A 27,239-nucleotide genomic window follows, 5' to 3' on the forward strand; every position below is an offset into this window, starting at 1 on the left:
ACCCCGATCCCGACGCCGGAACCCGTGACCCCGACTCCGACCTCGGCCCCGATCCCAACCCCAAGCGTGACCCCGGTTCCTGACCCGGTCCCGGCCCGGCGGAGCGGGCTGAGCCGCCTCTCCGGTGACTTTCACCTGTTTATTGGGGTCGTGCATGTGCCCACACAGCGCCCGCCACCCTCGCCGTGCCCCCTGCCCGGCCTGGCTCCATGGAAAAGCAACCGGAGTAGTCTGAGCAGCTCAGGGCAGCTGGACCCTTCCTGCCCCCCTGCTGTACCCACAACACATCCCAGGGAATCCCCAAATCCATCACAGGATCCTGCCACAAATCGGTGCCTGCCGTAATCTCCCGCAGGACATGCAGGAACCGAGGTGCATGCCCCATCCCAGGCAGCTGATGGGAAGTTTGGCTGTCAGCAAGGCCAGCTGAGCAGGACAGGATGCTGCAGCATCACACCACAGAGACCACCCCGCCTGAGACAGGGTAACGGAGGAGTAACACCTTTGTAACTGCAACAACTGCGCCGTCACAGCCACCTCAGGCTGTTAGAGCAGGTGAGTTTCAGGTATGAGCAGAGCTCCCGTCCCACTGCTGGTCTGTGCCAGCACAGCCCGCTACGTCCATGGGAAGAAGTTGCAGTGCAGGATCAGCCCCAGCAGCCAGTAGCCCAGGAAGAAGCCCAGGATGCTCTTGCTGAGGGGGGTCATCAATCGCCAGTTCAGCAGCAGCCTCACAACGGGGTTGTCCGAGGTCCCTTTCCCACACCAACTGGGAGATTTACCCTGAAGAGGCTTCCCCGAGGCTGGATTATCAGTCCCCGTGCTCCTGAGTAAAGGTTCGTGCTCCTGAAGCAGGTGAGCTGCGAACCAGTACAGGACGGGCGAGGAGCAGCCAAGGAACCGGGTCAGCACCTGGAAACGACCAGCAGAGGAGAAATCACCCAAATGCCGTGACTGTCCCTGCCCCAGCCCCACAAGGAACCCCTCTGTCCTACCTGCACGTGCATGCAGAAGAACCCGAACACCAGCAGGGCCGTGGCGTGGACCACATACACGAAGGCAGCAGGGCCGCAAAATCCGTCTCTTGCCTTTCCCCTCCCCTCACTCTTACTCCTCTCTAGACCAAGAGTCAGGCAGTGCCGGGGGTTTGTGCTGATGTAGGTCCAGGCAGCCCATGAGCCCAGAAGGGTGACAGGCAGAGCAAGCAGGAAATTTGGGATCTGCCTGAGCTCAAAGTACCTTAGAAAGCCCACGTTCCAGTAAGCGTCCTGGATATAGGAATAGACCACGGGGAAGCGCTGGGAGCACCAAGGGGGTTTGTCCCCCCCCACGCCTGCCACACGATAGCCCTTGTCCCGCGCCAGCCGCAGCAGCGGCTCGGGAACGGCCTGGGCCAGGCCCGCGCCAGGCCCGCAGAACCTCACGTAGGCGTAGTACTGAAACAGAGCAAAAGGCAGAACAACGCCGGCACAGGCCAGGGCCGCCGAAAACGCCAGGCTGAGCACCTGCTTCCCCAGCGAGGGGAGCTGCCCGCGGGGGGCCGGCCCCGCCTGCAGCCGCAGGGCCAAGCGCCTGCCGCGGGAGTAGAGGAAGAAGCCGGCGTTGAGCACCCCGTTGGCGCGGGCCCCCGAGGCCAGGGCGAAGAGCATCCCGCCGAGCCAGCTCTGCCCCCGCTCCAGCCGCCACATGGCGCTGAAGGCCAGCGCGGCGAACAGGCTCTCCGAGTAGGCGGCTGCCATGAACACGCCGGCGGGGCTGAGCGAGAAGAGCAGCGCGGCCAGGAAAGCCTGGCGGGGCCGGCCGAGCACGGCCCGGCCCAGCCCCAGCAGCGCCGCGGCCGCCAGCGCCGACAGCCCCGCGTTGAGCGGCGCGGCCCAGAGCAGCAGGCGGCTCCGGGGCTGCAGCGGCGCCGGGAACGGCAGCAGCGCGCACAGGGCCCGCAGGCTCAGCGGGAACAGCGGCAGGAAGGCGCAGCTGTGCTCCAGCAGGTAGCCGCGCTCGGCGATGAAGAGGAAATGCTCGGCGTCCCAGCGGCCCAGCCCGCCCAGCAGCCGCTCCAGCAGCGCGTCCGCCGCGCCCGCCGGGCCCGGCCGCGGAGGGGAGAAGGCGTCGGCGGCGTGGTCCGGGATCAGCAGGTTGAACACGGCCTGCAAAACAACGAGGCGCTGGAGATGCTCCGGTGCCGCCGGGCAGGACAGCTGCCGGGGCTCGGACAAGGGGCGAGGGTGGCGCCGAGGCCGGACATCCTCAGGGCTGGGTGTAAAGACGCCCACGAGGCTGTGAAAAGGTGCGAACCTTTTGGGGTATTTACATCTGAGCAGAATAACGCTCTGGGACAGAGCCAGCACGAATCCCTGCAGAACTGGCTGGGGAAAGCTGCTGGTGGCTGTGACTGGGCTCCGTGCTGGCTGTCACAGCCAAGCTCCCCCACGCTCAGAGCAGGGTGTCTCTGGCAGTAGGACTCGGGAGGAACGTACAGGAGGAGATTATTGTTCCTTTGCTTTGAGAGAAACACCCTTTGGGCCAGACCAGCCTCTTGCAGCAGCAGCAGCGTGAAAACACAGCAAGTTACAAGGAAATCTACACAATTTTCCTTAACAGCAACCCGTAAGTAAAACCCCTGGCTGCAGACGGCCTGTTGGCTCCCCAGAGACGATTCCCCCATTGTGCAGCGCCAGCTGACGGGTCTCAGGGGTGCTGAAGGGAGGAGCCTGGCAGCAGCAAAGCCCAGCAGAGCCCCTCTGGCTGGAGGACACTTGCCTGCAGCAGCAGCGCCAGGGCCCGGCAGCGCAGGGAGAACCACACGACCTCGCGGAGCTGGGGGTCTGCCCTGCCCCACAGCTCCATCCCACACGCAGGAGTCGCCTCAGGAGGTCACCGATGCCAGCGGAATTCTCCTTCCAGTTTGGGAAACCTGGGGTGGTAAACATAGAGGACAAAGAAAGGGATTTTTGGCTTCAGCCTCATGTGTGAATTTTGCGCCTTTGTTTACTGCCAGGCCCTTGAAAGGGTGCAAGTCTCTGTGAACAAGAAAGTCGCCTGTGGAAGAGATCATGGATCTGGGAGATGACGCAGAGACCTCTTTGATATTGTTCCTATTAAAAAAAAAATAAATCCCTGACTTCTTAACCTTGGCCAAGACACCGAGGGAGAGAGGTCACAGTGTGTTCTCTGGCCCCACTCCTCACGGGGCCGGAGCAAATCCCTGGAGCAGACAGGCTGCTCGGCTGCCTCAGCAGGGACCCCAGCAGCTGGAGCCAGGCCTGCGCCAAGCATCCTCACACACATCCACTTCCAGTGCAGTGAATGGGATTTACGCCTCTTTTTCTTGGAATGGAGACAGACTTCATGTGGACTCTGAGCGTAACCCCCGTGTAAGCAGTTGCAGAGTGGGGCTGCCAGGAGCTGCCTCCTCTCTCCCGCTCTGTGCTTGCCCCTGGGAAGCCAAGAGTGGATTTACTCAGCTGGCTCCGTGGCACCAGCTCTGCCGGAGTAGGGTGGATCTCAGGCACACAGCCTCCCCCAGCACCAGCAGGACACAGACTCTGTGCCACTCCATCCTCACCACCTGCAATTTTCCAGTACTTTGGCAAAGCTGCTGGCACCTGCCTGCCGGGCACACTGCACGTGCTGAGTCCCCCTGTCCACCTCCTCCCTGCAAACCTCTCCCGAGGGGTTTAAACCTCTTTGTGGAGCCTCCCCAGTTCAGTGTCTACGTGTCCTGGGTGCTGTGGTGGCCCAGCTCTGAAGCCCTGGCCCCGAGCCATGGGAGGCAGGCAGGATCTGCTGTGCAGCTCTTTAAGATAAAATATTTCTTCCGTTGGTTCCACGGCCACCAACTGCTTTTCACTTTGAGAAACACACAGCCCACAGCTCTCGCTGGGTCCCAGCGACACCACATCCTGCCCTTCTCTCTGCTCCAGCACTTTGTGACACACAGAGATCCCCGAACTGATCACTCCACAGCCTAAAATCACTGAGATTTCTCTATTGCCACTGTGGAGAAAAAACCCTGCCAGGCTGAAAATGCACGAGAGGGCAGAGAGCAAATCATCAGCAAGGCAAAATCCAAGATCCAAACTGGCTCACTGACAACTCCAATCCCCAACCACAGGGTTATGCTTCCTATTGAACCACAAATAAAAGTTTTGGGGTTGCTCCTGTTCCCCTTGTGCTCCCCAGCACGCACAAAGCAACTGGTGGGAGGCACACTCTCCTGCATCACGAAGCTGTGACGTTATTTTAAGCGAGGGGACACTTCAACCCAGCTGTAAACTCTTTTAAAGCACATTCACAGCTGCAAATCCTATTAAAGCACAGCAGCAAAAAATTGTCCCGGCACTTTAAATATAGTTTTTTCAAAACGCAGAGAAAAAGCCTCGCCTGAATGTGCCAAGAGAGCTCAAAGCAAACAGCTTTAAAAAGCCTGTTCCTGTCACGACGCAGCACACCTTGTGACAGAGCAAAGCCTTCAAAAGAGCTGCAGCCCACAAGCCCCGTTTGGATCCAGAACGCGGCATCGGGAATGGCTCTGCCCCAAAAATCCTGTGGGAAAGAGCACCTGCACCAACACAAAAAGGAGAGGGAGAGGCAGAAGGGCGTTAAAAATACTCCAGCGGAAAAGGATGCAAAGTCTTAACTAAAGACGCTTTTCCCTCTGTGTTCCGCGCTTGGCTCTCAGCTGTGAATCCGTTTGGGAGCGGCGCTGGGAGCGGGATGGAGCAGGGGCAGAGCAGAGCCGGGAGAGCGCGGCGGGGCCGGGCGGCCGCAGTGCGGGGCCGGGACCAGCCGGTGGCAGCAGCCGCTCGCCACCGCGGCATCTCCCCGGCACCATCTCCCCGGGATCTCCCGGGCACCATCTCCCCGGCATCATCTCCCCGGGATCTCCCGGGCACCATCTCCCCGGCATCTCCCGGGCACCATCTCCCCGGCACCATCTCCCCGGCACAGCCGGCTCCCGGCAGGGTGAGCAGCCCTGCTCCAGCCCGCATCGAGCACAGCCTGGGCGCCGCTCTCCAACCTGCTGGGAGACTCAGCGGACGCTCCAGACGCGTCTTAAAACCTCTTCTAACCAGGATGCCAAAGGAATGCAGCGGGATTTTGGAAATCCTGTTTGCTTGGTGCTGTTTCTGTGGGCCTGGCAGCTCTGGCCATCGCTCCTGGCCGGTTCCAGCTGCTGGTCCAGAGGCTGCAGTGCTTCCCTTGTATCTGGATGCAAACGGGAGTGTTTTTATCTCTTACAACAGCTCACGGGGGTGAACTAAACCTGCTCTGGAGCAGAACCCAGGTGTGCCCGCCCTGCTTGAGGCTGGGCTGCAGCTGCACCACGGCTCAGGGACGGGACAACTCCTCCCGCGCCCGGCACATGCACGGAGCGCCGATCCCGCCGCCGTTCTCAGCGGCCAAACCCGCAGCGGCCGCAGCGCTGGTGCCCGGGCGGGCAGGAAGGGCGCACAGAGCCGTCCCGTCCGGGGCCGGGCACTCGGTGCTGTGCGGAGCCCCGGGCAGCGGCTGGGCGCTGCAGGAGCGCACGGCGGGGCCGTTCCCGCTCGGGGCGGAGCGCTGCTGAGGTGTGGCCGCACACAGGAGGGCACACGGGCCCTGAGCTCACCGCCCTGTCCCGGGGCTGTCTCCGAGCCCTCCGTTCTCGCTCCTGCCGCCAGCGGGGCCGCGCCGCGCGGCCCGGGGACACAAACCCCGCCCGGACCGGCGCCTGAGCCGGGTGGGACCCCGGGGCGAGGCCTGCCGGCGGCTGGGCCCTGCAGGCCTCACGTGCGGCTCCTGCCGGGGCCGGGGCGAGGGCGGCGGGGACAGGCCTGCTCCGATCCCGCTCCCGCTCCCCATCCCGCTCCCGCTCCCCGTCCCGGTCCCCATCCCGACCCCGACCCCGGCCCCGGCCGCGGTCCCGGCGCCGCAGCGCCCCCTTGCGGAGGCCGGGGGGAGGCGGCCCCGCCCCCCTCGCGCTCCCCCCCCCCGCCCCACCTGAGCGCGCGGCGCGCGCGCGGCTCCTCGCGCGCCTCTCCCTGGCCCCGCCCACTGCCCCAACGCGGGCGCAGCTTCCGGTCACGCCCTTTCCGGCGTCACGTGGCGGCGGCGGCGCGCGCGTGTGGGGAAGGGGCGGGCGGCGCCATCTTTGTTGAGGGCGGGCGGGGGAGCCGGGCCGGGCCCGGGGCCGGTAACGGGGCAGGCCCGGGGCCGTGCCCCGCCAGCAGCAGCTGCACAAGGGCGTGGGGCGGGCAGGGCGGCCAGAATGCAAATCCTTCGTGCTTTGCACCCGAATCTTTCCATTCCTGAGCAGTTCGTTAAACGCCCCTCTCCGACCCGACCTCTCTGCCGTTCCCCATTTCTGCCATCAGAGGAGAAAACTAGAGTTCACCCCAGGCCAGATCCCTGATTAAAAACCCTCCGGGTCTGGCCCTGCCCGGATCCACCCTGGGATAAAGGAGAAACCATCGCGGGCTGCTCAGCCCTGAAGGAGAATTCCTGAGTGCTTTGAATCGGGCATCAGGCTTGGAAGAACTCACCTTTTCTTTGCTGGCAAAAAAAAAAAAAAATAACAAAAAGAGGAACAGCAGAGTGATTTGGGTCCAAAAGGCGTTCCAAGGAATTCCTTGAACGGAAGGATTTGGGAACAAATGAGGCCCAAAGCATCACGGATTTCGGCCAAGGTCGGAGGTCAGGTGTGGGTCCCCAACGCTCCCGGTGCCACACTGCCAACACCGTTCCCATTTCTCACCTCTGCCCTTGATTTCCACTGTTTTACAAGTGCCCAGGGGCTGTGTCTGTGCACACACAGCGATGGGGGAGCAGAATTACTCCCCGTGGATCACCTGGGTGTATAGTTCCGGTCAAATTAGGAGCACTCCTGCCTCTCCCCTTCACTCCAGATTAAATCCACACAAGAAAAGCTGCCGATTTTACCTGCATCCACTTCTTTGGTGGCTCCTTCCTGTTGAGGAAACGAAGCAGAACTTCCACATCCATTTCATCAGGTTAAACACAACTCCTGGAACACAGAACTGAATTATCAGGGCAGTTGGGTTTGCACTGGCAGAGTGGCAGAGCCCAGCACAATCCTGGTCTCACACTCGGTTCCCGGCGTTTTCCAAAGCCAAGGAAGCCCAGCACCATTCCTGCCTTTTGAGCAATCCATTTGAAGGACTCTCCTGCCAGGAAGAGCTCCCGCAATTCCTGCTGACTGACGAGACTTTTCAGGAAAACGACTCTTTGATTTTGGCACAATCACTCCCAGGAATCTGAAGTTTGAGGAATGAAGGTTCTGGGAACTGAGAGCTCCCGAGGCGAGGACTGGGAAGATGAAACAAGGGGAATTTTTGAACAAAAATGACGTTTGCCTTAAAAAAAAAAAGCTGCTTTTTCTTTAATGAGCTGGGAGCAGTTCTAGCTACCCTACTTCCAGTATCCACTGAGGACAAAGCCTCGGGCTAAATGAAATCCCCGCTTCCAAAGCCCTGAAAACGTGCAGCTCCTCATCCAGAGGGCCTGAGCCTGGCCTGGGAGCTCTGCCTGCTGGGGAGCCTCGGGAGGAAGACAAGAGTCCACAGCAAGAAAACGTGAAAAACGCGAGGGGAAGGAAAATTTTCCGTTTTACGGAGCCGGGAGGGAGCTGCCTCCCTTCCCTCCCTGGCAGCCACAGCTTCACCTCATGCTGCAAATCCCCGGCCTGGGCAGCTCCGAAGGAAAAACTCCAGCAGGGAAAGCAAAGTCAGAGCAAGCAGCATCAGAGCTCGTGAGCAGGGCAGGCCTTGGGCAGCACTGAACTGCCCTCCGTGCCCTGCCAATAAAAAAAACCCTTACAAACATCTTACCAAGATTTAATGTACATTTATTCTTAACACGTGGAACATATAGTATAAAGATTTCATACTGAATAAATGATATTCATTAAGCCAAAAAAGGAAAAAAGGGAGGAATTTACATCAAGTTTTTAGCTACATCGTCTGAAATACAAATATGCAGAATTCATCACTGAAAAATCTCAATTGTGTTTCTTCATCAGGAACTTCAACTGAACCTAGAACTTTTTCACACCTCGATTAGAAAGAAAACAAAAACAGGAAAAAATAAACTATAAGTTGATTGGCTGCTGAGACAGCAATGACTTTATACACAGAGACCTGTACAGCATCCTCCAGGGAGGGATGTCTGGCAAGAGATTAAATAATTGTGTCTCGCTTTTGCAGGTCATCAACTCGTTAACTCGTCATACTATAAAGGGGTGGGAGGGGACAAAACTGCAGGAGTCTCAGGGTATGTGCAATGTACAACGTCATATATATATACACACGTGGCAGCGCTGGGCTGCAGCTAAAGGTTAAAACCAGTTCTAAGAGGTGATCTCAGGGTTATTCATACAATCAAGGAGGAAGAGAGAAAGAGGTCAGGGTGTTGTAGGTTCACACATTATACTTTGGGGGAAAAGCCTTTTTTTCTCCTCAACATTAACTAAAAACATTTTTAAAAACTACAGCTTGCTGCTGATCCAGCGTTTTTTTCATTTTTTTTTTTATCCATGTGAGACATTATTACAGTATGTTTACAGTTTAAGGTGTACAGTACATGGAGTTCTACACGCTACTGCACAGGCCTCCCTTGGACAAGGTCTGTTCACAACTGGTAACTTCTTGGTTCCTGCAAGATTGTGAATGTACAACGATAAACCACACAGAGTTCAGCAGTCACTTTTTGTCCTTCAGAGTTTACCATTAAAAACAGTTATGAAAGTGGTGCCTGTCAATGGGATAACACGGCAAGTCGTCTTTCCCCAAACTCACTGTAAACGACAGTAACTTTGGTTAAAATAAAAAAAGTCTTCTATGTAGACAGAACTTTGTCTCCTTTAATAAGGGATTCAGGACAAATTTGAAGGGCAGGGAAGGGGGAGAGGGGCCGGGGACATCTCTCCCCGAGGGAGAAGCAGGACAGCGCAGGGCAGACAGTGGATTCTGAGGTGGTTTTGCATAAATAAAGGGCAACAGTCAGTTTCTAAGTTCTCCACTCACGCACACGCACACGGGGGCTCGGATCCCACAGCTGTCATGACTGGCCAATTAAAAACAGTACATCACAAATAACTTGTGAAACCAAAGAGTTCATCAAAGGCGACACGGAGATGTCCAAGAGCCGCGACTCGTACAAGGTGAACTCCGAGTGGTTCTCGTCCACCTTGGCCAGGGCCAGCAGCGCGCGGGCGGCGCGGCGCATCATGTCCACGCTGGTGGCCTCGAAGGGCGGGCTCTGCATGTGCATCAGCCCCGCCTGGCTCTGCTGGAACTGCGTGGCGGCCAGGCTGTCCTCCAGGAAGCCCAGCAGGTTGCCAATGCTGCCCTTCTGCACAGCAATGGCTCTGGCAGCCAGGCTGTCCCCCTGGGCCAGGTTGGCCAGCAGCACCACGGCCATCTCCCGGCACACCGGGTTCTTTCTGTCACTGAGGAACCGCACCATGGTGCTGTACAGCTTCTCCAGGCGGCTGAACGGCGGCGTGGCCAGGATCAAATCCACGTTGTTGTCCTGGATGCTGAGTTTGCTGAGTGTTTCCAAAACCAGTCTCTGAGGGGAGAGCACAGCGTTGGGTCCCAGTGTCGGAAAGGGATCCTGGGCCTCTGCTGAGGGACACACTGCCCAGTGGAGGAGTCCATCCAGGATAGGCAAACAGATGCTTTCCGGGTAAGGGGAGAGGTCCAGCTGCCCGGAAATGTTGGCCAACGTGACCAGTGTGTTTTCACGCAGCATCTCCAAACAGTCCCACCACCACTCCACCTTGTTGCAGCTCACCCCTTGGTCCTGCTCCTCCTCTTTCTCGTAGGTCAGGGGGGCCTGTTTGCGTTCTGGATGCTTGTGGTGTAGGAGGATCAGTTTCCCTAGAATCAGCAGCAGCCCAGGGTGTTTGGACATTTCAAAGTCATTGCCTGGCACAAACGATAAACTCCTGATGATGTTGGAGACGCAGATGCAGCGCTTGGCCAGAGAGTCCTGCCAGTCCAGGAGGGTGCAGAGCGGCGTCTCGTCCTTACTGTGGGGCTCATCCTCCAGGATTTTTATATTTCTGTGGCTCTGAGCTGGGCTGATGACAAAGGGGAACTTGCTGCTCTCCTTCGCCGTTTCCGAAGCCTTGACCTCTTCCTCGTCCCCTGCCAGGGAGCCCGGGCGTGCCGAGAGCATGTCGTCCATGGTGGCAGTTATCCTCTTCTCCGAGGAGCCGTCGGCCGCGGGAGCCTCCCCTTCCCTGGGGCTCGGGGCGCTCTCGGCTGCTGAACGTTTCCTCAGGGCAGAGGAGCAGGAAGCTCGTTTGTGAGGCAAGGGCAGCTCGGTCTTGCTCTCGAAGTGTGTCTGGATGTGCTCGGTGGTGTCCCCGCCGCCGATGCGCCAGTGCAGCAGCCCGCTGTCGAACTCCTGCACCCGCCCCAGCTTGTCCGAGTAATCCACCACGAAGGGGTCGTTCTTCTGCACCACCTTCACTGGAAGCTTGTCAAATTTACTCACTAGCTTCTCCTCGCTGCTCTCTAGAGGTACTTTGTCCTTGCTCGAAAACGCAGCCTCCTCCTCTTCCTCATCCTCCTCTTCCTCCTCACAGTTCAGGCTCCGTGGCTCATCGTCCTCCTCCCCTTCTTCAGGGGAGGAAGCTGAAGATTTGCAGAACCTTTCTGGATCTAATAGTGTTCTTTGCCCTGGGTCCCCTACCTCGTATTCCTTCAGGATTCCAAAGATCTCGATCAGGCAGCGCCGGAAATATTCCACCAAGAGTTCCAGCAAGCCTGGCAGCTACAGGGGAGGAGAAAAACAGGAGGGGAGGAAGGAACAGCCATCAGAAAACAACTCAGGCCAACGCACGCAGGGCAGAGGGTTTAAGCAATGCTGGCAATTAATGGTGCTTCTCATGCTGGCAACAAATGGCGCAGAGGAGAGGTTTTTGTCCTCTGAGAGAAGGGACAAAAGCAGACACTGGCTGCCAGTATCCAAACTGCCCCCTGCACACACCCGGTGCTCTCGGCTGTATCTCCCTCCCAGTTAACTCCCAGGGAGAGCCTCTGCACACACACACACAGAGATCACTCAGGCCAGGGAGGGACCACTCACAGCTGCCCTCACCCCACGCTCCAGGTACAGAGGCTGCAGGAGCTGCTCGTTGCCACCTCGCTGACAGAAACCCCTGCAGCATCAGCACTTCAAAGACCTGGCCCAGAGAGCATCTGCACCCACCTGGCTGAGGTTGAAGGTCATTATGCTGTTGTCATCATAGAGCAGGATGTTTATGGTATCTAAGGCCCACGTACTTTCAGCCAGCAGCCCCGACTTCAGAGACATCATCACTCTCCAGGCTTCAGGAGTTCCTGTAACATAAACACATGATACTTCCAGCTCCTGGAGTTTCAAAACAAAGAGGAGACACTCGATACTGCTTTTTTGGACCTGTGAAGAGCAGAGCCTGGTTAAGATGATGTACAGGCTATGTCTGCCACCAACCTGCCCGCAGGCAACGCCAGACTAAGGGCTCGGAACACAATTAACCTGCAAAAATGCCTTTTTTTTTGTTTCAAAGCCAGCAGAGCCCCTGCGCTTGGCAGGACTGCGCCAAAGGGCCAAAGGCAGCAGCAATCCCTGGGAAGGCTCCATGAGGAAGGCAGGGGTTTCCCCTTACCGATATCTTTCGCCGTCAGCCGCCTCCTCTGCTTCAGCACAGGTTGCGTGGCTTCCACGGAGCCCGGCGGGAAGGTGATGTCCCTCCGGATCATGGGGGGCTGCACAGCTGCTGGTGTGATGTGCGAGGCAGGCACGGGCGGCCCCGCCTTCTGCATCTTCATCCCCGAGTGCAGGAACGGGGATTTACTGGGAGAAGTGCGGTTCTCCAGAGGTCTGGGCAGAGGTGCTGGGCTGGATACCTGAGGAATGTGATTCTGCATGCTGGGGGGGGTCTGGTAGTTGGACTGGGGGGGCCTGGTCATGGGGGGCACGGGGGCGGAGGGGCCGTAGGGAGGTTGCCGGTTCCCGTGGGAAGGCCATGGTCCCTCGTGGTTGACCCTCTGGTCTGAATGCAGGATTTCATCCGTTCGAGTGACCCCGTGGTAGGCGGGGCCCTGGGGCGCCGCGCCCGAGCTCTGCCGGTTGGGGTAACTGCCGTAGCCCAGCTCGTTCCTGCCCTGCCACAGGGCCCCTTGCTGGGGCCCCTCGGGGGCCGGCTGGATGGGGCCCCCCATCATCTGCGGGGGGATGTTCTGCTGGGCGCCGGAGCCGGGGGCGGCCGAGACCCTGTCCCTGCCGAACTGGAAGGGGAACTGGCTCTGGCCGGCGCGGCGCTCGGCGGGGTAGGTGCTGCCGTACTGGTTGTACAGGTCCTGCTGCGGCGAGGGCTGCGCCGGCGGCTGCTGGCTGGGCTGCTGCGGCTGCGCCGGGGGCAGCTGCTGCTGCCCCTGCCCCTGCCCCGAGCTGTAGGGAACGTTGTAGAGCTCGCCCTCGTGCCGCTTGGCGGGGAGGCCGTAGCTGCCGTCCATCGGCCGCTTGTAGTTCTGCGGGGACAGAGAGGCGCGGGCGCGGTCAGGTGAGAGGGAATTGGGGATCGCTTCGCCTGGAAGGGTTTTGAAGCACTGGAAGGGGCTGCACAGGGAATGACCATCCCTGGGCAGGGGAATCACCGCCCCTGGGCAGGGGAATCACCATCCCTGGAGCGCTCCAAGGAACGCCTGAGCTCGGTGTTTTGCCCTGGGTGACGAGGCGGTGACCGGTCACACGTGGGACTCATTAATCCCAGAGGTCTTTTCCAGCCTCAGTGATTCCATGAAACAAACAAGCCAAACCTCCGGGCACGGTCCCCAGAGCCGGAGGATCTGCCCCATGGCACGGCCTGGGAGAGGCTCTGTCTCCCTGTTGGCCGTATCCGAAGTGAAAGTTGGACCAGTTGTTCCATTTCACAAGCCAAGGCCAATTCCTTGTGGCTGCCTGGGGAGCTTCCCTGTGGATCCCACAAGGATGCCTGAGGGGCAGGAGTCTGCCCACAGAAAGGGCTTTCCTGCAGAAAAGGCTCAGCTCTACTCTGCATTCACCACAAACCAGACCAGACACTGGCACTTGCTTCCTTCCACACCCAGGAATTTTATCAGACCTTATTTCTCTCACACTTCCCAGGTTTCTGCTGAAGTATCAGACAAAATGCATTAAAAACAGTTGTACTTCCTGCATCTTCCTTTCCTGTGGATTTCAAAACACGCTGCTGAAAGGAGCAAGAAGGCTTTTCACCCCTAATTCTTTTAAGTGCAAAGGGAGAAAACAGCCAATTGCTGAGACCAAATTAAAATCCGGGCTCTCTCCTGCCTCCAAGGCCCGAGCTGTAGCTGCTGTGGAGGCTATTCAGACACTCCACGGTCACAACTGGCTTCAGATGGAGCTCTAGGGCTTCAAAGATGACAAGTTCCAGAGTAACTCGAACTCTTGGCTCCGAGCCCCGTGGCTCTGGTTGCAGAGCCAAACTGCAGAGCAGTTGGAATTATTCTTAGCACAGCTCAGTGAGTGCCCTCTCTATACTCTCCTAAACCATAGGACTTAAAATTATCAGGAAAACATTATGGGTCCTGGCACGGATACAAGGAGCAAGTCGTATGTCAGGATTATGGAAAGGGATACACGTTCATTCAAACTGTCCTGAGACAAACCTGATGGGCTGGGCAGGGCTTGGAGCCCCCTGGGAAGGTGTCCCTGCCCCTGGCAGGGGGTGGCACGGGGTGGGCTTTAAGCTCCCTTCACCCAAGCCTTCACTGTGTGATCCTTTGGTGAGGTTCCTAAACCTTCACGTTTATAAAGCAAATGCACAGCCCAGAGAGGATTTTCCTCCTCCCCTCTTCACCAACAGCACAGGTAAGACTCTCAGTTGGGCCAGTCAGGATGTCTGGGCTCACCCACCTGCTGCTGCTGCTGATACATGGTGGTTTGCTGGCTGGGGAAGGGGCTGCCCGAGGATGTGCCTTGAGTGGAGAATTGATTGCCATAGGAATCATGTCTGGAGAGGAAAGAGACGTGTCAGTGTCACCGCGCCAGGCTGGGAGCCCGGGGTGGGGCCGGCAGCCCCCGGCACAGACCTTTGCTGCTGCTGCTGCTGCTGGGGGTAGCGGCTGGGCGAGTACATGCCCGCCTCGGGCGTGGAGGGCAGGATGCTGGGCTGGGCGGTGCCGCTCCCCAGGCCGCCCTCGGGGCCCAGCCCGGGCTCCGTCCTGCGGGGACACAGAGAGAAAACCCCACGTGCACTCAGCACCCTCGGTGCGCGGGGCGAGCGCTCGGCACGGGCGCACGGGGCCTGGCGCGAGCGCGTGCCCAGGGCGGCGCAGGACCCACCTGACTCTGTCGTAGGGCGCTCCGTAGGAGTAGTGCTGCCGCTGCCCCATGGCCATGCTGCCCATGCCCGGCCCCGCGGCGCGGTTGTAAGGGTCACCCATGCCACTGTTGGGGCCCTGCCCTGAGGACATGAAGGGATCGCTTCCTGGAGCTGCAACAGAGAGAGAGAACCACTCAGCACACCCACCCCTGCCTCGGGAAAGGACCTCTGAGGCTCTGGGGAGGAAGGGCGAGCAGGGGGTGTCCTGCAGCACAGGGCTGAGGGCTCCGGGAGGAGAGGATCCCTCACCTTTCCTCATACTGCTGTAAGGATCTTTATTTGTCTCGTAAGACATGCGACCCATCATGTCAGAGGTATTCATGCTGGGCTGGTACCCTGGGTTTGGAGTCATGGAGTTCCGTTTCGGGAACGCAGGATCGCTGCCATCTGCAAAGGCATCCTGAAGGCCCACGGAGTTACTCCTGTTCCAAAAAAAACCCACAAAGACCACGTTACAGGGGTCCACGATGGTCCTCAGGACACTCCTCCTCTCAGGTGTTGCCATCCCCTCCAAGGCCACAGAGTCAAGAGGAACTGCCCTTCCACAACGCTGTCCTCAGACCCAACCCCGAAGTTTAGGAATATTCACGCACAATGTTGCTGTCAGCCATGAAGGAAGGAGCAAAGCAATGGAGTCCCACCAAAACAGGCCCCAACATCTGCAGCAATGACCCAGAGGGGACCCCAGCCCCAGCAGCGCTTCCATACCTGATGCCTGGCAAAGGGGGCATCTGACTGTGCGGCGTCGACGCTGGAGTCGGTGGCTTCAAGTCTCCTCCTTCTGCCATGGAGCTGCTGGTGGACTGAGGTGTCTGGGGGCCCTGCATGGAGCCTGAACCCGCTGCAAGAGCAGGAACGTGGGGTGAGCAGCTTTGCACCCTACAGATGCAACCCTGAACCTCCCGGCACATCAGCCTTGAGAAGTGAGTTCTTTGAGGAAGAGACAGATGAAATATGGCCAAAACAGCACGAGGAGCTCAACAGTTCAAGGACAGGCTGGGCCAGGCTCCCCAGAAGACGCTAAAGCTGAGAGGTTGTATCTCTGCTCACCTTAACCCCGTTCCCTTTTCCACACCGTGGCCCTGTGTGGTGCTTCCCGAGTTATCCTGTCAGGGGATAACTGATGCTCTGGAGTGCACCACGTGGCAGGAACACGGGGCTTCCTGCCAAGGGACAACCACTGACGTGCCTGTCACCTTCACATCCCCCCAGCCAGGAGGGGCGGGGGTTTGAACCCTGTCCTGGGAGCCTCAGGATCTCCCCAGTGATGGAAACTTCAGCTGAGGCCACCAAGTGACTCCTCTGTCTGCTCTGCCCTTCCAGAGCAGTGAATTGAGCAGTGAAGCACCACTCCCAAGGATTCCTGGAACAGGGAATGCCGGAGATGCCGGATCTTTCACTGGAGGACAAAACTCGTCCAGCAGGTTCCCTGCAAGTCCCAGCCTCCTTTCTGCTCCAGTGAGCTTTGACCAAAGCCCCGTGTGTAATCCAGCTGTGCTGGAGCTCCAGCAGCTCTCCCCTGGCCCGGGATCGCCGTGACAGCATCAGCTCAGGTTCAGCCGCTCCTCGCAGCTGGCAAGAGCTGAACTCTTAATTAATGTTTCCATTAGTTCCCGTCCCCAGCACCCGATATCCCTCAGCTTCAGGCCTGCTGGTTGATGAGTCATTTCAGCTATTCATTAAAATCCTCCGAGGTCACGTCCAGGGCATGTTTGTTTACACCCCACCTTCCTGGCACCCTGTCCCTGGCTCTGCGACTCCCTCCGGGAGGAGGAAGGGCAGCAGCTCCGGGGAGTTTCATTCACAGCCCCTCCCTGGCAGCCCAGCCCCGCTGCTTCCCCCAGGAATTCAGTGTGGTGCTGCTGGCAGGGCAGAAGAGGCTCCGAGACATTCGCCGTGCCGCTGCCATTTGCTGTTTGTCCCCACCTCCCGCCGTCCCTCCCACTCACAAACTCACAGGAGCTGGAGCGGGGCCAGCTCCACGCTCCGCGAATTCAAACCCAAGGTTCCTCCCCGGGGACTCTGCCAGAGGGAACCTTCAGGGCTTTCAGGAAACTCCCAGTGCCCATGAGGGAATTCCCAGTTGCCTGCAGCCAGGATCTCTGGGAGCACTCCTGGGTGCTGCGGGGTGCGATGGACACTGCAGGGGAGAGCTCTGGCACCACGAGTTCCGCCCCTGCAGCCTCAGGAAGCGGCCGGTGGAGAACGGCACAGCGCAATCCTCACCAACGTTCTGCAGGAGGTAATCTGGCAGAACGGGCTGCAGTGAAGAGCAAGCCAATGCCAACAGGTTGTGAGGCCTGCAAGGAGGGCAAACCTCATCTGTGGGGCAGCAGAGCCCTCCAGCAAGTGATGGAATGGCTTCAGAATGTCCTCCTGCTGTGCACGGGTTTCCAGACAGGGAACTTATTCTGATCCAGGCAATTCCCTGGGGGCCTGCAGGACACAGCCCTGCAACAGCAGCATCCACAGGACTCCACATTCCCCCGGGGCTCCTCAGCCTGGAGCTGGGCTGACAGAGCAACTTCTGTCCTGTCCTGCACCCCCAGGGCCTGAGAGGAGGAAAAGGAAAGTGAAAGAGGAGCAGGGACACGCTGAGTGATTCAGCAGAAAGGATCAGAGCCACCAGCCAGGCTTCAGCGCTGCCTCTGCACATTCCCAGCTGTGGGAGTCTGGAGCAAGGCGAGTTGAGAGACGGGTCTGAATTGGAAATGCAGCAGAGTCCTCTCATAGCAGGACCCAAGCTTGCAGAGTTTGGGTTAAGAGCCCTGCAAATTCCTTCTGCTGATGAGCTGAAGCAGGAGCTCAGCCCAGAAGGCAGAGCCAGGCCCTGCACAAACACCACGTGAGCTGAAACAAAACAAAAACCGACGCAGCACCTAATCCACTCTGACACACACCTAGAGCTACAACGAGCCTAAAGTGGCTTCCTGGAAGTCTCACTGCTCTCCAAAGAAAGCCCAAATGCTCTCAACATCTTTGCTGCACTGCCTTGGGGGGGCAAGAAAGAGGTTTTGGAAAGAAAGTGGGGCTGGATTTGTGGTCTAGCTCGAGCAGAACTCAGACACCGCTTTGGACAGAGGTTTAGTCTAATGGCACAAAAGTGACTTCATCTTGCAGAACACACCAAGGCTGAAGCTCCACTGGGGCAGGTTTCCTGACCAGTGACAAGATATGATTTAGTTCTTTACAAACCAAAGGAGAGAGAAATGTGGTGCCCAAGAGAGCACTGGGACAAGCCCCTGTCACTGAGGGGTTCAGCAGGGCTGGGACACAACTGCACTGCAGTCAGAAGAGGTTCATTATTCCACTCCTCAGGAGCCAGGCAAAGATGGTGCCAGGTTTCCAAAAATGCCTTTTTGGGTTTTTTTTTGCAAACATTAGAGGAACTTCAAAGCAGACCAAGTTTTTATTTCACCTACATGAGTAGGCTCCTGACCAGAAAAAGCATCTGAAGTTTTTTAGTTATAAGACAAACTGGAAAACTCAAGCTTCAAGAAGAGTTGGCAAAGTCAGCAGCAATTCAAGCAATGAACTTAATGCAAATGAGACAGAAAGGATCAGACTTTCCAAAGACTAGAGAGTGCAACGTGCATGGCTGGCCTGGATGTCTTTTCTTTTTTTGTTTAACAAATCTGAATTGAGCATTATGCTTAAATATTCTAAAACAGGAGCACCCCATCGAGTCTGAAACAACAGTGGAGGTTCCTTTTAAAGGGCTGATTCCTAAAGCACTCAGCTTGTCGTGGGCCTCCCCTGCTCAGAGCACAGAGCCTCACAAAGTCCTCCCTGGCTCGTGCTGAGGGCTGGGAGCAGGAACTCCTGAGGAACTCCAGCCTTTCCTCCCACCAGGTACCACTGGCACAGTCCAAAGCAGCACGGCTCTTGCAGTGGGCTCCCAAACACCACAAGGGTTGCTGCTGGAATCACCTTGCAGGGAAATCCAGAGCTCTCTCTCCACCACATTCTCACCAGGCACCAGAGATGCAGCAGCAAGCAGAGGGATGTTCATGTGTGTGTATTTTTGTTTTCTTTTTTCTCAAGCTTAATCCAGAGCTGACACCCAAAACTGAACTATGCCAGGAGGCTCAACTCCCTCCCAGTCTCATCCACTCCCACGTTACCAGAGCATTTTTATTCCACACAGCCAGAGGACAGGTGGGGCTGCTGTGGCAGTATGGACCCAGAGCACAGTGCCAGAGACCCTCCTGCTCACACATCCCCTGCACACCTCAAACCAGGCTCTGGCCTCACCTGGAGATGGGGGCTGAATCTTGGTCTGGGACTTCTTGGAATCAGCAGCAGCGAAGATGTCGGGAGGGGGGTCCTCTCCCCTCTCGATCTTGCACTCGAAGGCGTACAGACACTGGATGTACTGCTTCTTCAGCGAGCTGGCCGCGCTGCTCGACGTGCCCACGTTCAGGTTGGTGGCCAGCTCACGCCACTTCTTGTTCTTGTTGACCTGCACAACCAAACAGCAGGCTCTGAACCCCAAACCCCAGCTGTACCTCCTCCAAGATGAGGAATCCACCTTCCTCAGCTCACACAAAGGATGCAGTGAGGGCGTAGCAGAGCAACCCCGAAACTACTGAACTCCCTTCTTCACCCCCAGAAAACTTTTCAGATTTACAGGGACAGATTGCAAATCAAATTAGTCACGAGGTCAGCTGACAGCCAGATGCAAAGACAAAGACAGTGTCACCAATCTTTGCACTGGACAAAGCGGGGAAAAAGGGCTTGAATTGGATCTGGCCACAGGCTGTTCTCACCCAGACAAAGGGAGAGCAGACATCTGGCTCACTTAAAGGGCGCTGGCTTTTATTTACAGAAATAAAACAGAGATAAAACGCGGCTAGATGGAAATTCATGGCTCACATCTGGCCACAAAGCTGATTTTTTGTGCAGTGGGCAGCTCTGTCCCCTGGCTGGGGTCACTGACCTGAGTCAATCCCCCGATCTCCTTGACAGAGATGTAGAGCCTGTACAGGTCCAGGGGCTTCCTGCCCACGGCAGGCAGGTTGGTCATGCCCATGGCCTTCTCCTCAGTGAAGGCCAGGTAACGATCCACCCACAGCTTCCTCTCGGGCTCCCCGCCCAGCTCATACAGCTTGGTGATCTTCTCGTTGGTTGTAGTAGAGGAACTGGACTTCTAGGAGAAGGAAAGAGAGATCAGGACTGAGCAGCAGCTCCTCCACAGCCCCGGAGGCATCCTGGCCATCCTGGCTCCCCCCAGTCTCCTGATGCTGTCCCTGAGCGTGTTCCTGTGTCTTTCACCACCTGGAGCAGAGGCAGAGATGGCTTTGGCATTCCAAATCCCTACTTAAAAATGAGCTCCCAAACTAGAGGTGTTCCTCAAACCTGATGATGTTCCAGGTGAACCCTAGAGCCAAAACTGAGTGTGCTCATGGCACATGAGATGATCCTTCCACAGCACAGACCAGGACAGAGCAGCCCCGATTCGTGGCCAAGAGCATTCAAGTCCTCTTTTGCCATAAACAAGAGAGGCAGATGCCAGAGCACAGGAGCAGAAGTGAGAGATCTCCTGGATCTTCCTGCTGCTGGCACAGGGATCAAACCTGCTGAGCATTTGTTTTCCTTCAGGTAGCAAAGGAAGAGACCAGGGGCTCAGAAACTGCTTTTTTGGTGGTTCTTTTGAAACTGGTAGCAGCAATGCAAAGAAAAACAGTCCCTGAAGAACTTGTCTGCCTCCCTCTTCTGGCTTTAATACAGGATTAGTAAGAGGTTTGTTTGTGAAACAACTGCAACACTTTAGTTACCACGTCCCAGCTGAGAGCTGCCTTGCTGCAGGCCCACTCCACCAACAAACTCAGGTTTGTTTACGCTGCTTTTGGCAGTTTCACTGTGGCAGGTAATAATTCCTAATACTGAATTTGTTTTCCAGGTGAAATCCACGACTCCCACAGGACTGGGAAACGCTCCCCTCCATTTCTCACACTGTTCACTCCAAGTGAACATACAACACATGGCGTTATTTCCCTGGATGCTGAAGAGGATGGGAGTCAATAAAAACAAAACCCAGAACATTTTACCTTTGACTTGGATTCTGCTTTGGGCGTCCCATCTGCCTTGTTGTTCATTTTAGTTGCAGGTGTTAATTTGACGTCCCCGAGTCCCATCATTTCAGGGCTTGCTGCCATCCCTGGGAAGGTGAAGGAATCTTTAAGACTCATTTTCCTTCCAGTGCAATGAAGTCAGCGCAATGAAATCCTAAAGCTCTGGCTTACCTGCAGAGTTGTTGGCCATGTTCCCCCCCATGGGGTAGGGTGGGCCCTGGGGGTTTATCATGCCAGCCATGCTGTTAATTCCCTGCCCATAAGGAGGTCCAGTGCCCATCATTCCCCCCTGATTCATGTTGGGATAACCAGGAGGCCTAGAGGAGGAAAGAAGAAACAAACACTTACTCCACACATGTTATTAAGCAGTAGGGTATTGCCTTCTGAGGAAGCAGCTTTGCTAAAAGAAACCTAAAAAGGACAAGGAGAAGTGACTTGCCCCAAACCATTTTTCCAAGAGAAGAACAAAGATCAGGTGCTCCCCTAAAGCTCAGCAGCCAGAGCCCAAGTCACGTTCCCAAGAGAAAAGGGGACGCAAACCCTTTGGAAAGTGGGACTTGAGCTCTGAACATTTTCACCCTTCATCTTGTTCTCCTACATCCACAAACTGAGCCTCATTCCACTTGTTAAACTGCCTTTAACCTGCAGACTCTGCAGCCCTGGGCAGCGAAGTGAGAATACAGGATCTAGAATCATGGAATGTCCTGGGTCGGAAGTGTTGTTTCCCATTTACTGCAAACCTCCCACACAACTGTGGCTCAGACTCCTTCCTCAAAGGGACAGGCTTGGGTGCCTTCACTGGGGCTTGGCAACTTGACCCCTGGCAGCCACAGGTAAAAGCAGGAGCTTTCAGGAGCAGCCCTCAGGTGAGGATAAAGAGCAGTGTCCAGTCAGACAACAAATATATCCACCAGTTCTGGGGGAGCGCAATTGAGGAGCAGGTTCATGGCTCCCATGGCATTCTGGTAGGCCACACACACCTACTCTGAAATGGGCAATAAAGGAAAAAACAACCCCAGAAAACAGTGCAAAGATCAGAGTTGAATTCCAGCTCCTTTCCCACAGCTGCTCATCAAGGCCCTAAAAGGAAGAAGCTCCTCACATCGGACAAGCGATGCCTTAGAGCACACACACAGCTGGGTGGCTGCTGGGTTTAGGGGCAGCGTCTCCAAGTCACCCAGGGAACAGAGAAGACCAGAAGGCAAAATGCAAAAATAACGGAAGGATCTCAGAGTTAAATTTCACCTGTGAATATTAACAATGCCCTAAGTCTGCCATAAATCATGTATAGAGTACTGGAATGGTTTGGGCTGGACAGACCCTAAAGATCATCCCCTGTTCTACCCCTGCCATGGGCAGGGACACCTCCCACTGTCCCAGGCTGCTCCAAGCCCCGTCCAGCCCGGCCTTGGGCACCTCCAGGGGCAGCCCCAGCTGCTCTGCAGCCTTTACCCTCCTTTTTAACACTTCAGTTGAGAACCAAACCTCCACAAAGGACCAAACCTCTCTGAAAGCCCAACCCTCCCCAGAAGCCCTCTGAGCGTTCCGTCCGGTGTGTGTGACTCCAGAGCCCCACGGCACTGAGCTGTGTGGCACCGGGCTGTGTGGCAGTGTGACACCGGGCCCTGTGAGCCACGTGGCAGTGTGCTGTGTGGCAGTGACGCCAGGCCGCGTGGCACCGGGCTGTGTGACCCACGTGGCACCCACGTCCCCGCCAGGCCGGCCCGTACCTGTTCTGGATGGAGTTGGCGGCGGCGTGCATGGCGGCGGCGGCCGCCTCCTGCGCCTTGCGGTTCATGCCGGCGGGCGGGGGGCACATCCCGCTGCCCACCTGGGGGGGCATGTTGGCCATGTTGGGGCCGTAGGGCCGGCTGCCCATGGCGGCGTGGCCCATCCTGCCCGGGGGCAGCCCGCTGTACGGGGGCACGCCGCTCTGCCCGTGCATCTGGCCGCCCGCCCCCATGGGCGCCATGCTGCCCGCCATGCCCGGGCTGGGGTAGTTGGCGTTGGACATGGCGTTGTAGTTTGGCTGCCTGGGGTAACCTCCTGGGGAGAGACACACACGGCATCAGTCAACCCCTCCGGTTTATGAATCACCATAAAAAACCTTCTATCGGCAAATATTTAAAGATCGCTAACGGAGATGAGGGGGAGTGTTCACACCTCAACACAAAGTCAAAGTACTTGGATATAAGCCACGTAAAATGTGTTTTGACACAGCCAAGTAACAACATCGATTCAGAAGCTGCCTGAAACTCTCCCAAACCTCAACCCGGCACAGAGAGCTAAGTGGTCCAGGACAGGATGGAAAATCCCACATTAACCCTTCCCAGAACAGGCAGCACTGCACCATCTTCCCTTCCGAAGAGAGCCATCCCTTTGTCACAATCACATGGGATGCACAACCTGCTTAGTCCTAAACAAGGAGGAAGAATCCTAGTTTTACAAGTGCAGCTATCCCTGAAAGCAACATCCTCCATCAATCCCAACAGGAGCAAAGCTCTGGTTGGTATCACCCACAGATTAAGAGGGGACAAATCACAACATTTATCATGAAATCGTGGAATGGGGCTTGGAAGGGACCTTGAAGATCACCCCACGAGCAGGGACACCTTCCACTATCCCAGCCTGCTCCAACCCGGCCTTGAACGCTTCCAGAGACGGGGCAGCCTCAGCTTCCCTGGGCAACCTGTGGCCCCAACAAGCCATGAGGACAGAGAGAGGCCTTTGCAGGCTCCGTTCCCACCTTGAGGTCCGTACTGCCCGCCCTGGGGTCCGTAGCTCCCCATGGAGTTCTGCTGGTAGGGCCCCATGCCGGCGTGCATCTGTGCTCCCGAGGACTGCCGGGGGGATAAGGCTGAGCCAGGCTGGGGGGAGCTGTACTGGGGCATCTGGGGGTTCCTCTGCATGTACCCTGCACACCAGGAGGGAGAAAATCGTTAGTGCAAAGCATCCACGTGTGCCAGGCAACAGCCCCAGCCCTGGCAGAATCCTTCCAGCGACAGCCTCCACACATTTTAGTGGTTGCATTAAGGAGCCAGTGTTATCTGAGCAGATAACAGATCCAATTTCCTGTTTTAGCCAGAAAAAAAAAAACAACAACAACAAAACCTCTTTGGTGTCACAGCAGAAGCCAGTACAGCTCTGCAAATCCTCGGGGCTTCTTGCTCTTAGTTTTTGTGCACTTGTTTGTTTTCTCATACTGACAACTCTATACCTCCATTTTTCCCCCCAAAATCTTACTCTCTCAAAGGGGAAAGGCACACAGCATTGATGTGAGCACCCCTTGCTATGAAGCTTAAAGAAAGCAAGTGAAGAAGCCAGAGAAAACATCTCAGAAGCCAAAGCACGAGTTTGGATGGAACATTTAGAGGCCCAACAGGCACCAGCAGCTTCAGCCCGTAATCCTGGGGCAGCTGCTCAGCGCCCCGTCCCCGGGCAGAGGCGCGACCCACCTCGGTCCTGCGCGATGCTCGACTGGTTCATGGCGGGGTGCAGGATCGCGTCCGACTGGCCGCTGGGCGGGCGGGGCGGCATCTGATTGCCTGCGCCACGGGAAGGACACGGATCATCAGCACCTGCTCTCCACACAGCAGCACGGGCGCAGCCCACGACCCCCAACAAGCCCAGGGCAAGGGGTGCTGGCCGCGGCCAGGAGGAACGACAGCCAGCGGTGACCTCGGGCCGGTGCCCCGGCACCGCTGGCTCTGCAGCACCCCACCCAGCCCTGTCACACGAACCAAGAGCTCGGGGGACCTCAGTGACCCCGCGGTGCTGACACGGGCCAGCTCCTCCCCGCTGGGCACCGCGGCTCAGCCCCAGCAGAGGCGGGAGCTTACCTGGGACTGCAGCAGGGGAGAGGGGACCGGAGCGGGACTGAGCAACGCTGGCTGGAGATCCAACTGGGGAGGGGGAGGGTCCTCTGATGCCTGGCAGGTGAGGAGAGGTATGTGGCGAGAAAGGAGACTGAGCTGGGTTACTCTGCTCTCCTTGGCTGCTGGAAATCCCTGATGTGCTTACTCCAGGGCTCAGCGCTCCTTCGGTCCCCATGGGCAGGTCATCTATGGAACCAGACAGGTCCTGCAGGGCACAGAAACACATCAGAAACCACAGAGCCACGGCGCTGCTCTCTCACACCCCACTCAGGAAGAGCATCTGTCCCTGGGCATGCTGCACACAGGAGTCAGGGAACTCTGGTCACTGCTGGGACCAAAGGCTGCTGCCAGACGTGTCTTATCCTGCTGCCAGTGTGAACCCAGGAGCTCCTGAGCTGGTTTGCTGCTGGCCCAAACAACCGGCTAATTCTCCTATTTGCTCCTTTTAATTCAGTTTAGAGGTGGGAAGTTAAAGAATGCATCAACAGCACACGTCAAACTGCAAACACAGGAGACAGTCCATGTGATCGTGGCTTGGAAGGGAAACGTGGCTCAGCCTCTGAAAGACAGAAAACTCCTGCCTCACCATAATTAATTCATAAACCTCCTATGAGCTGGGAAACTACTCATTTGAGATGGATAAAAACAAACTAAACAGAGATTTAAAAGAAAACCATAAAATGCTCTTCAGGGTTCCCACTTCCCTTTCTTCAAAGACAGCAAAAATTAGCAGTTACTGCATCAACCCGTAAAGTTTAGCTTTTCTCGAAGGCAAGGCTAGAAAACACCCTTCCTCCTGCATGAATTCACCTTGGAGAAGAAAAGCACAAAAAGCCTGGGAGAGCTGAAACCTCCAATTGCCACAGCAGCAAAACAACAGCAGCAAAAACCAGCTGGCAAGTGTGAACAAATGGGGATAATTCCAAGGAGCTGATGTGCAGACCCAACATGCCCAGTTGTGCTGCCTGGTTGATAACAAGGTGCATCAGCTGTTCAGGCTTGGCCTGCAGTGAATGAGTCAGGAGCAGCCAGAGGAAGTGGCAGCCTATTTGAACAGAAAGCTGGGAAGCTGTAACTCTTCCAGGGATTAGATAAAATCTCTGCCAGAGGTTCAAAGGATCACGGCAGGTGAAGAAGCGGAGGCCAAAGCTTACCAGGACTTCACTTACCCTTCCTGAGTCTTCCAGAGCAATCAGCTCTGGATCAGAGGGGTTCTGGGTGAGCCCTGAGGGAATCCCAGGTCATTTTCCCTGCACAGAATTCAGCTGAACAGCACAAGCAGAGCCAACCTCATTTAAACCCCACAGAGAAAGGCCAAGCCAGCTGATCAATCACCTGGACACCCTGGTTTCATTTACACTGACGACACAATTCCTGGTTCAGCAGCAGCTCAGGGAATGTTTTCCCAGCTCTGGCAGTGCACAACACCAGACACTGCAACCCCTCAGCCGTGGGGAGCAGGAGCCCTCAGACCCAACACCTGCCTGCCAGGGGACGTGGAAAGGCTCTGCCAGCACTCCCAGGACGTGGAGAAGAGGAATTCTGGAGGGACAAAGGCCAGCATGGGTGACACCTCATCACCCCGTGGGACAGGGACATTCAGAGGGACAGAGGCAGAGCTGGGCCTCAGCACCACCTTCAGCTGCTACAGCACAGCAATTTGCTCTGTTTTAATGGAATTTGAACAAAATGCTTCTAACAAACGCTGGCAAGTGTTACATTGGAGCTGCAGGGCCCAGACACTTGGGGGGATGATTTAGTGCAGAGCGTCCTCCCTCCCCTTCCATTACTGCTCCTGTTGGAGAGCTCATTTCCTGCACCACAGTCTCTGAGGTGTATTTGCTTACTGCTCAAGTGTTATCTTCCTGAGGGAAAAAAAAAAAGGAAAAAGCTTTGTTTTATTTCAATGAAAGCAAAAAAGCTGCAGAAAAAGCCTAAAAATAGTGTCTGAGATCTCTTTCAATTTTCACTACTTTCCTATTGTAACATCAAAAGCATTGCTCCTTTATGCAGCTATTTGGGTGTTTTTCCCTGGACAACTTTGACAAATCCCACATTCCTACTGCGGAAACCATCTGAAGTGGGAGTAAAGAGACATTATTTCCAACATTTTGCATTAAAAAGCATCAACCAACACAAACAATCAAGAGCAAAACACTCCTCTCGCTGAGACTCACTGCACCCAACTGCAGCCACTGACAGAAGACACGCCAAGAGATTCCCCCCAGAGCACCTGAAGGGATCAGGATGTCAGAAACCAGTTCAGTCCAGCCTACAACTGGATGGCAAGGCTGGCATGTCCCTTCAACACACGAAGGTGGTTTCGGTTTGAATCACCAAGTGCACCCAAACACTTCCCCTCGCCACCAAAATGAAGTTGGAGGCCAAACCCATTCCCAGCTCTGAAATTCTGCACCACTTAAGCTCTTGGTGGTGGGGATTTTAGGGCAGTTAAACCCAGAGAGCAGAGGGCTGCAGAGATCAGGGGCTTTTAGGCTCAAGGAAAGAAAAACCACATTAAAAATGTGTCCCTGAGACAAACAGAGGCATTGAAGAACAGATACAGAGCAAGCATGCCAGGTGAAATGTGAGTTTCCTCCCTTTATCTGGGGGTAAAGTGCTTCTCCGAGAGGCAAGAGAGAAGGTTTTGGGTGGAGGGACCTGGGCATGTGTGGAGGTCACTGCTCATGGCCTGGGCAGCCCAGCAGGGCAAGGCTTGGTCATGCCAGACACAAAAAGATCTGCCAGACATAAAGTGAAGGAACGTTAAAGTCGGTTTGAAAATTAACTCCTGAGACGTAGGTAACATTCTCCAGAGCTCATGTCTTTGACCTTGCCTGCGTACTACTGCTTTAGGACTCAAGTGATCCAAAACCATCCCATTTGAATGAAGCAGGTGGGTCCTGGGTG

General features: G+C 56.4%; 2 protein-coding genes across 5 annotated transcripts in view; both read right to left on the reverse strand.

Moving 5' to 3' along the window:
• Positions 1-125: 125 nt before the first annotated feature.
• Positions 126-6,031, reverse strand: PIGV (phosphatidylinositol glycan anchor biosynthesis class V). Of its 3 annotated transcripts, none has more exons than XM_066204585.1 (4): positions 5,983-6,031; positions 2,761-2,914; positions 996-2,147; positions 126-912 (listed from the first exon to the last, which is right to left on the reverse strand). In XM_066204585.1, the coding sequence occupies exons 2-4, from the start codon at positions 2,845-2,847 to the stop codon at positions 616-618; spliced, it is 1,536 nt and encodes a 511-aa protein (XP_066060682.1). In that variant the 5' UTR covers positions 2,848-2,914; positions 5,983-6,031; the 3' UTR covers positions 126-615. The 3 variants fall into 3 exon arrangements, with proteins under 3 accessions (XP_066060682.1, XP_066060683.1, XP_066060681.1); XM_066204586.1 differs by lacking the exon at positions 5,983-6,031 and adding an exon at positions 4,452-4,686; XM_066204584.1 differs by lacking the exon at positions 5,983-6,031 and having other exon boundaries at positions 2,761-3,193.
• A 1,794-nt stretch (positions 6,032-7,825) lies between these two features.
• Positions 7,826-27,239, reverse strand: part of ARID1A (AT-rich interaction domain 1A) — a 53,867-nt gene continuing 34,453 nt past the window's right edge. The window contains exons 5-20 of one of the 2 annotated variants that reach the window (XM_066204678.1): positions 24,294-24,534; positions 23,910-23,999; positions 23,201-23,368; positions 22,185-22,500; positions 20,626-20,771; positions 20,431-20,540; positions 19,320-19,526; positions 18,635-18,842; positions 15,089-15,221; positions 14,630-14,802; positions 14,341-14,491; positions 14,088-14,219; positions 13,912-14,008; positions 11,660-12,524; positions 11,221-11,351; positions 7,826-10,782 (exon numbers count right to left, since the gene is read on the reverse strand). In XM_066204678.1, the coding sequence (XP_066060775.1) occupies positions 9,058-10,782; positions 11,221-11,351; positions 11,660-12,524; positions 13,912-14,008; positions 14,088-14,219; positions 14,341-14,491; positions 14,630-14,802; positions 15,089-15,221; positions 18,635-18,842; positions 19,320-19,526; positions 20,431-20,540; positions 20,626-20,771; positions 22,185-22,500; positions 23,201-23,368; positions 23,910-23,999; positions 24,294-24,534 (4,893 nt within the window). In that variant the 3' untranslated portion in view covers positions 7,826-9,057. Of the gene's footprint in view, positions 10,783-11,220; positions 11,352-11,659; positions 12,525-13,911; positions 14,009-14,087; positions 14,220-14,340; positions 14,492-14,629; positions 14,803-15,088; positions 15,222-18,634; positions 18,843-19,319; positions 19,530-20,430; positions 20,541-20,625; positions 20,772-22,184; positions 22,501-23,200; positions 23,369-23,909; positions 24,000-24,293; positions 24,535-27,239 lie in introns of both variants that reach the window. The other variant, XM_066204677.1, reaches the window with a different exon arrangement.

This window comes from Chamaea fasciata, unplaced genomic scaffold (assembly GCF_029207755.1).
Source record: "Chamaea fasciata isolate MVZ Bird 193981 ecotype frontalis unplaced genomic scaffold, bChaFas1.0.hap1 SCAF_26, whole genome shotgun sequence".
In the NCBI taxonomy this organism is placed as follows: Eukaryota; Metazoa; Chordata; class Aves; order Passeriformes; family Sylviidae; genus Chamaea; species Chamaea fasciata.

What these genes read in the sequence shown, in the direction of transcription:
- PIGV (XM_066204585.1), bottom strand. Translation starts at nt 2,847, where the DNA reads ATGGAGCTGTGGGGCAGGGCAGACCCCCAGCTCCGCGAGGTCGTGTGG. An exon ending in CCCTGGCGCTGCTGCTGCAG is followed by an intron (nt 2,148 to 2,760) that starts GCAAGTGTCCTC and finishes GTTGTTTTGCAG; the next exon opens with GCCGTGTTCAACCTGCTGAT. An exon ending in TCTTCTGCATGCACGTGCAG is followed by an intron (nt 913 to 995) that starts GTAGGACAGAGG and finishes GGTCGTTTCCAG; the next exon opens with GTGCTGACCCGGTTCCTTGG.